Here is a 7,544-nt window from a genome sequence, read left to right on the forward strand (position 1 = left end):
ACATATTTTAATTTACATTTCCTTGAAAATATATTTAAAAAGTTGCTTTATCTTTGCGCGCTTCATGGTGGTTGAGTCGTTGCTGTAAACACTCCGTCCGTCAGGGGCGCTGTTCGAACATTTTGGATTAAAGTCTTGATTCGCTTTTTTCCGGAAGCTACTTTTTCTGAGCACGCGGTGTGTCCGGCCTTTCCAACAGGGCAGCGACGACGAACATGGTGAGGAGCTGACTCTCCGGGATAAAAATTTTATTTTTCTACGTTTAGCAGACTGTTTAACCAGAATTATTCAAGCTGTAGTGGTATATAAGGTTCTTATGTACCTCTCGGTACATGTATTGAAGGTTCGGTTACTAAAGTTTTGGAAGAAATGGTTAATTATGAAGCGCTCCTACCGAGCGGTGCTACTCCACTTAGAAGCTAACAGCTAGCTTGAGAAACATGGTGGGACTAGCGATGACTCGTGTAGTATTTTGTTTATAGAATTGGTACATTATTGTTACATTTACTTAAAATTAAACACAGTAGGTTTACCGATAGAACTGTATATTATCTAATGGATAGTTTAACGGTGGAAGCTCTGCCTGTAGAGGAGTAGGAGGTCTGCAGATGGCCTGTGTGTAGAACTAGCAGCGTTCTCTAACACGTCCTTTCTCTGTCCGACTTCAGGCCAAGATCAAGGCAAGAGATTTGCGGGGCAAGAAGAAGGAGGAGCTGCTCAAACAGCTGGATGACCTGAAGAACGAGCTGTCTCAGCTCCGGGTGGCCAAAGTGACCGGCGGAGCCGCTTCCAAGCTCTCCAAGATGTGAGTGTGAGCCCGTTGGTGCTGCTTCTGTTGATCCACATCTACACAGACAAACTGTTATCTCTTCTCCGAGAAATGTGTCCATATTAAGATTTAAATCACTGGTGTTTGAGCAGGAAGATCTTTCTGAAGGTTCATTTTCTAGATGCTTTCACTCTTAATTTTTTGACCAGGGTTGGGTGATGCAAACATAATTGTAATTCACCAGGTTTTCAAGGCAAATGTATCATATGGGTTAAGAATATTCTCTGTATAGATGTGTAGTTTGTAAGAAATCTTCATTAAGTGTTTTATTATTTTTGGGGTGAAATGTGCCCAGGGTGGTCACAGACCTGCGTAGGGGTCCAGAACAAAACAACCAAAAGCCCTGCTGCTCCTTACAGAAGCTCAATGGAGACGTGCAATAAGTCTGTCAGCAGCCAGGAGAAGCATTTGGTTACTGCAATGGTTAATGAAGTCTGTACCATTACCGATATCTGTACATAATCTTGGGACATGAGGTTTTTGTTCAAATTCAAATAAAGAGATTTATTTCCACAGTAGTGCACCTTGTATGAGATCTCTTGGGTTATGTCTATCATTTCCTGTCAGAAATGATGAAAAATAAAGATCTAAATCTGGATTTACTGCAGACACATTAACCTGTCTCTGTGGAAATTGTGAACAATTTAAATGTTGTCTTTCTGTATTGGTTCTCATCTGCAGCCCACTGGTCCTGAGCTCAGCTAGTTTCCTATGGGCAGCACTGAGGGGTTAGTGAAGAGTTTGACTGGAACAAGCTGGAGTGTCTATAGATGAAATCAGTTGTTAAAGTGACTAAATGAGCTCAGTGGATCCCATCTGAGACTGATGGAGGGTAGAGGTGTGTGTTAACCTCCTCACACACCAAACCCTCCTGTTCTCTCCCCAGTCATTGCAGCACCTCCTGCTGTCCGGTCTGTTAAATGTTTGGCTCTCCTGCAGCTGACTGAAGAACTTTTTTGTCTTGAAAGTTGAACTACAGTAGCAAACAAGTCATTTGACATCTTATTAACTATGTATTTGCAATATTTTGCAAACCAGCTCTGCTCCGGACCAACTTCTTGTTCAATCTTAGGATGCCTCTGCATTTCCTGCATCTTTGGGTGAAAGTTGGAAACATTTCACTGCTTGTTGTAGTTTCTGCCAGAACTATTCTGCTAGAATCAGAGAAGGTTAGTATCTAGAGATACTCACTGGATGAAAGCAAAACTATAACTTTTTACAAATTCACTTGCTCATTGAAGCAGTTAGCTTAAACATCCTCAAACCCAGATTAAAAATAACATGCATTCTAATTGCTGAGTTTCAACCAGTGTGGTGTTGATTTAAATAAAATATTCTGAGCCACACAGTAGTAGGAGTGTTGTGAGAGTCCTCCAGTTTATTGTGATGATGTTGGAATCCTGCTTGTGTAACTGAAGTTTATAAGCCAAGCTGGTCAGAACATGTTCAGAGGAGGAAGCACCCAGCGGCATGGAGGAGATGGAACCAACTCATTAGGAAGCTGTTTTCATCCAGTTTTCATCAGGCTTCAGGATGTAAATCTCTGAGCTCTGGTGTTCATCAGTGTGTTGATCAGCTGTCTGACTCTGTTGTTTCACAGCCGTGTCGTTCGCAAATCCATCGCCCGAGTCCTGACCGTCATCAACCAGACACAGAAGGAGAACCTGAGGAAGTTCTACAAGGTGAGAGCCACATCCTCAGTCTCTGCTCACTGAACACACACAGAGAGCCGTTGGCTTGGGATTTTCAGTTTCTCTAGTCTGAGATGATAATTGTTGAGCTGATGTTTCGCTGACTGTCAACAACTGCTTACCAAAAGACTGAGACTTGAGAAAACTGTTACTAAACCCTGGTTAGAATGGCTGCTCTGATATCTGGTTATTGTTGCTGCTGCATCAGAACATTTTTACTGTGATTAGCATGGGAATGGAGTATTTGTGCTTGTTGTGGAATGCACAGCTTGTTTTTTTTGTTTTTTTTTCTTACACACTTTATTCAAATATTTCTAAACAAATTCAGTGTAAGATGAACCGTTCAGCAGGCTGCATGACCAATTCTCCTGACCCCAACATTGTTGTTTCAGGGCAAGAAGTACAAGCCCCTGGATCTGAGACCCAAGAAGACCAGGGCAATGCGCCGCCAGCTCAACAAGCACGAAGAGAGTCTGCGCACAAAGAAACAGCAGAGGAAAGACCTCCTCTACTCCATGCGCAAATTTGCTGTCAAAGCTTAAAGGCTGTTTGTTATTGATAAAATAAAATCTGTTTAAAAAACTTCTTGTTTTCTTAAATATCTCACTTAAATGACCATGACATGCTCCACCCAAAAGTTGGTTGTTTATTCAAATGATATTTTTGCTTTCATATCACTAAGAAGTTACTATGAAGTAGATGATTTAAATGTTGGAAAAAGTCGACATCCTCCATTAGGAAACTTTCTAATCCCAAATTTTACATCGTGCCAGTCTTGCATAACTATATTCTGTTTATGGGAATGTTAACTAGCCAAAACATTCTACACTGAAAAACACAAACCTTTTACAGTAAAGTTGAAAATGCTAATGAATAACCTGTCATTACGGATTGAGTGTAATACAGATTATATGGCCAGCAGGGGGCGCTGAATGCAACTATGAAGACTTGTGGAACAGACTGGAAGTTTGAACTATTTAGAACCAGTGTGTTGAACTGAAGTAGAAGAAGGTGTTAAGATGAAATGTCTAAATCAGTTTTTATTTAAAACCAATAGGTTATGTATGTTTCATAACGTGACCCATTCATCCCATTTGGTGTATAAAGCCCCTAGATTTTTGCCACATTATATATTACTTCTAGATTACTTCTACATTTCAATAGCAAAGTGTTCACACTTTGTTTGGAGTCATGGTGGTACAACATGTTGAAAAGGCGGTGAGTTGAACGCCCAGAATGCCTGTCACCTTTCCACTAATTACTTTCCTACAGTCACGATGCAGTCAGCCTCCTGCTGCCCCTGCAGGAACACTGTGGACCGCCTCACCAGCATGAAGCCTCCAGCAGGCCTTCTCTCTCTGTCTGTGTGTGTTAGCATGCTTTCTTCTTCTCCTCTTCCTCACCTGAACCCTGCTGGTGATCCAGGCTGCTTCAAGGTCAACAGCTGCAAATGCATCCTGAAGGACGGCAGCGGAGTGATAAACCTGAGAGGTATGGGGGATGCAGACGGTTTCCTGGGGCGTTTGAGGGCCGTCCCAGTGTACAACACGTCCATGGACACGGAGAGCCTGTTTTCCTTCAGTCCCTGCCAGGTCTTCTCCCAGCCAGAGGACCTGGACCTGGCAGGAGGCGCCTGCTCCGGTGTTGCTGCCTGCCTCATTGTCAGGTAGAAGACAGGGAGATAATACTGTTTTTTTGTCCTCGTTGACATTTAATTTATATTTATTTGCTTAAATGTTGGTTCTGTTGATTCAAATGACATTTGGTATGATTGTGTATTTTATAAAGCATTTACATTCGACACACTTTTTCTTTAAAACTTTCATGCATTTTTCAACCAAATAAAATTCGTTTGGACCTTTTATTTTGACATTGGATCTCATCGCTGCATATTTTAACTAAACTAAGACAGTTTTCTTTTTGTCTCTCTAGGTGTTGACATTCCTTTAACATCTCATGTTGTATTGCTTCCCATACTGTAATTTCACAAAATTTGACAAGTTTTCATAACTTTGCATGGTACAATAAAGTTACTGCCAATTTCTAACACTCCCAGGCTTGGATGGAAAAAACAACAAACAAAAAACAACATCTAGATTATTTTTAAGACAGAAAGAAGGGAATGGTCAGATTAATAAAAACTGTCATTAAGTAACAAATTCAGAATATTTATAAATACTTCTTGTGAATGTTGATGACTGAAGTTGGAGCAGAAAGGGCACAAAGTCATATACAATAAATCAGAATATATGTCCTGAAGGGTCTGGTCAGATTAAAATCACCTTTTGAAAATAACTTTTAAGTAGGTATTAAACTTACTTTTCATTAAGCTCACACTTCCCAAAAAAATATTGGTTTGATGTAATAATCAAATTTTAAATGTCATGTTTTTATTAGCTGTACGTAGAAAATCAAAAGTAACAGAAATAAAGGCTTTTGTGAACATCCGTCTGGATAGTTGATCTATATATTGTGTTTCATTTAATGATAAAGTTTAAAATAAACGGGCTTTTCAATAATATTCTAATTTATTGAACGGGTGTGAAAAGCAGAATGCATCAAAGGTGAATGTGACTCAAGTTAATATATCCCACATGTCATAAATGTTGAGCTACATTATTTTACTTTTTGAGTCTAATCATAAAAACCTAATTTAGCTCTTAGTTCATTGCTTGACATTTATTTATAATTTTAAAAATCTGAAACATTGATCAGAGTAAATAGCTGCGTCTCCTGAGTTTGTGTTCATTTCCACTTGTTGATGGGATATTCACCACTAGGGGGACCCCTAACACACAAAAGAAAGGATATCTGCCCTCATGCAAACAATATTGTGTAGATCTATTTGCTAACATGAATGCAGCTTATTAAGATGCATATTTTATTCAGTTATATGTTGATCTTGATGTGGTTCATCAGATTTTTGCTGAATTTTGACGGTGCTGTGGGATTCTGATAGGATTGTTGTGTTTAACGTGTTAAATATTCATTCTTATGTATCAGGTGAAATCAAACACATTTCAGTTATGTGCTGTTTTTCTTGCTTGGTGAGGTCCCCGGGGGCCAGGGGCCACATCAGCCGCTATGTGAACTATGGGATGCACGAGGGCAATGAGTTCCACTACAACCACACTCTGAAGATGCTGACCGTGTTTTACTTTGGTGAGTGGAAACACAAACATTTTCCCACGTTGAGTTTTTGCTTTCATCATGACATCACAGCAGTGTCTGTGTCCTGCTCCAGCTCACAGGGAACAGCCAATGACTGCAGCCCATTACCACTGCAGTCCCAACCAGTCCACGTCCTCCCTCCGAGTCCAGAGCCTCGGCAGCCAGGGCCCCCTGCACATCTGGGTGGAGAGCCCCTGTGCTTGTCCAAACGCCTGCGCTGTGGGGGACCTGGGTCTGGGCACCATCTTCCTCATCATCCTCTCACTCAGTGCAGCTGCATACTTCATTCTTGGTAGTGTTTTGACTCCTGAAGGAGCAAGACGATCTAACTTTATGCCATAAAATGTGTTTAACGATGCCTCAAAAGGTTTTATGCATCTTGAAATTTTTGTACATTTTGAGTTGACAAACCAGTCCTTATGCAGAGTAACTTATGGATGATTGTGAAGTTGAAGAGCAATTATGCATTATGACTAATTTTTTAAATTAACATTTACCTGAAAAGTTCATTAGAACTTTAGTCAGGGGCTGGGTTTTGCTCTCAGAGGGGGCTTAGTTACACTTTAAAACCGGAGCAAGTAACTTTTATAAAAAATAAATGTTCAAATTGACTCCTACCAAACTGTTGTGACAGTTTGGTAGGAGTCAGATAATCTGTGAAAAAATTGAGCTCCTCTGCTTTTTTTCCCCCAGTGCTAACTAGAAACAACCAATCAGAGCCAGGAGGCGGAGCTTAGCGCTGCGCCTCCCCCTCATTTCTCTCTGCTAAGCTGCAGCTTCTTCCTGATAGCATAGCCTGTTATGAAAGCTCAGTCTAGTTTTTCTTTCACGTTAAGTTGTTTCTCCTCCATCAGCACATTGAGCTGTGGGTACATAAGGTTGATTGACAGTCCTAAGCCCCTCCTCCTGGCTCTGATTGGTTGTTTTTGGTCGGGAGCGGTGTGTTTCTACAGACGGCAACAGTAGCACATAGAGAAAATCAATTTTTTCACAAATTATCTGTCTCATATCATACTGTCATGACATGGTGACAGTTTTAACAAATATGTATGTGTCTGTTAAATACAACGGTATGTCACACTTTTCAAATCTCTTCATATGATTCACAGTTATGTTGTACCTTGTGTTGGTCCCGTATGGTTTGCATACGGGGTTTGCATGTCTGCTTTGGGTTTTCTCTGGAGACTCTGGTCCAAACATGTTCAGATTTTTTCAATTGCAGACTGTTTTTATGTGCTTGTTTGCTTCTATGTCTCTGAGTTCACTGTGGACTGGATTCTTGTAAGGACTTATACTGTTGCTCATCCAGTGACAGCTGGGACAGATTCCAGCTGTCACTCGACAACCTATCAACCTAACTCTCAGCATAATTAGGTTGTTTAGATGTCTAAATTCCCAGGAAACCATACAACCCAAAAACACCATGACATGGTACTAGTGAGCTCCTCCTCTGTGTGTACAGGCTCCTGCGCTCTCCAGCCGTTCCAGAGCAGCAGCGGGATGCAGATCTCTCCAGAGCGCAGCGTGTGGTGCATGATCTGCTACTTCTGCAGCGAGACACGACCAACACCTGCGCCTGGGCTGAAGAGGATCAGAAGAGTCAGCAGAGTTTAGGTTGTTTTGTAAAAGGAATCTGAGTCAATGATCATCAGAGGTGATGATGTTTGACTTGTGCATTATTTTAAAACGTAACCGAAGCAGAAATACTTAAAATGCCGGGATTCTGGGATGAGAAAAAACTTTCCTCATATAAAATGCAAATAAAAAAACAACACAATGTGGTACCTAAGGAGACTGTGGGGGGTGGGGGGGGGTAGAATACACTCAGCCCCCCACACTCTTTGGTTGGACTG

The 7,544-nt window shown here is 41.1% G+C and overlaps 2 protein-coding genes across 2 annotated transcripts; both read left to right on the forward strand.

Moving 5' to 3' along the window:
* The first annotated feature begins 113 nt into the window (after positions 1 to 113).
* On the forward strand, positions 114 to 3,397 carry rpl35 (ribosomal protein L35). The gene is made up of 4 exons (XM_014967982.2): positions 114 to 218; positions 669 to 805; positions 2,430 to 2,511; positions 2,913 to 3,397. Exons 1-4 carry the CDS (start codon positions 216 to 218, stop codon positions 3,060 to 3,062), a joined length of 372 nt encoding a protein of 123 aa, XP_014823468.1. The 5' UTR covers positions 114 to 215; the 3' UTR covers positions 3,063 to 3,397.
* A 97-nt stretch (positions 3,398 to 3,494) lies between these two features.
* On the forward strand, positions 3,495 to 7,305 carry LOC148157760 (uncharacterized). The gene is made up of 4 exons (XM_088008467.1): positions 3,495 to 4,186; positions 5,573 to 5,682; positions 5,765 to 5,983; positions 7,154 to 7,305. Exons 1-4 carry the CDS (start codon positions 3,798 to 3,800, stop codon positions 7,303 to 7,305), a joined length of 870 nt encoding a protein of 289 aa, XP_087864593.1. The 5' UTR covers positions 3,495 to 3,797.
* The last annotated feature ends 239 nt before the right edge of the window (positions 7,306 to 7,544 follow it).

This window comes from Poecilia mexicana, unplaced genomic scaffold, assembly GCF_051168715.1.
Source record: "Poecilia mexicana isolate PSO_F unplaced genomic scaffold, ASM5116871v1 scaffold_9, whole genome shotgun sequence".
NCBI lineage: Eukaryota > Metazoa > Chordata > Actinopteri > Cyprinodontiformes > Poeciliidae > Poecilia > Poecilia mexicana.

Excerpts from the sequence above, each read along its gene's own strand:
- rpl35 (XM_014967982.2), top strand. Across the intron at positions 806-2,429 it reads GCTTCCAAGCTCTCCAAGAT|CCGTGTCGTTCGCAAATCCA; the intron begins GTGAGTGTGAGC and ends GTTGTTTCACAG. Across the intron at positions 2,512-2,912 it reads ACCTGAGGAAGTTCTACAAG|GGCAAGAAGTACAAGCCCCT; the intron begins GTGAGAGCCACA and ends TTGTTGTTTCAG.
- LOC148157760 (XM_088008467.1), top strand. The coding sequence starts at position 3,798 with ATGCAGTCAGCCTCCTGCTGCCCCTGCAGGAACACTGTGGACCGCCTC. Across the intron at positions 4,187-5,572 it reads GCTGCCTGCCTCATTGTCAG|GTCCCCGGGGGCCAGGGGCC; the intron begins GTAGAAGACAGG and ends TTGCTTGGTGAG. Across the intron at positions 5,984-7,153 it reads AGCTGCATACTTCATTCTTG|GCTCCTGCGCTCTCCAGCCG; the intron begins GTAGTGTTTTGA and ends CTGTGTGTACAG.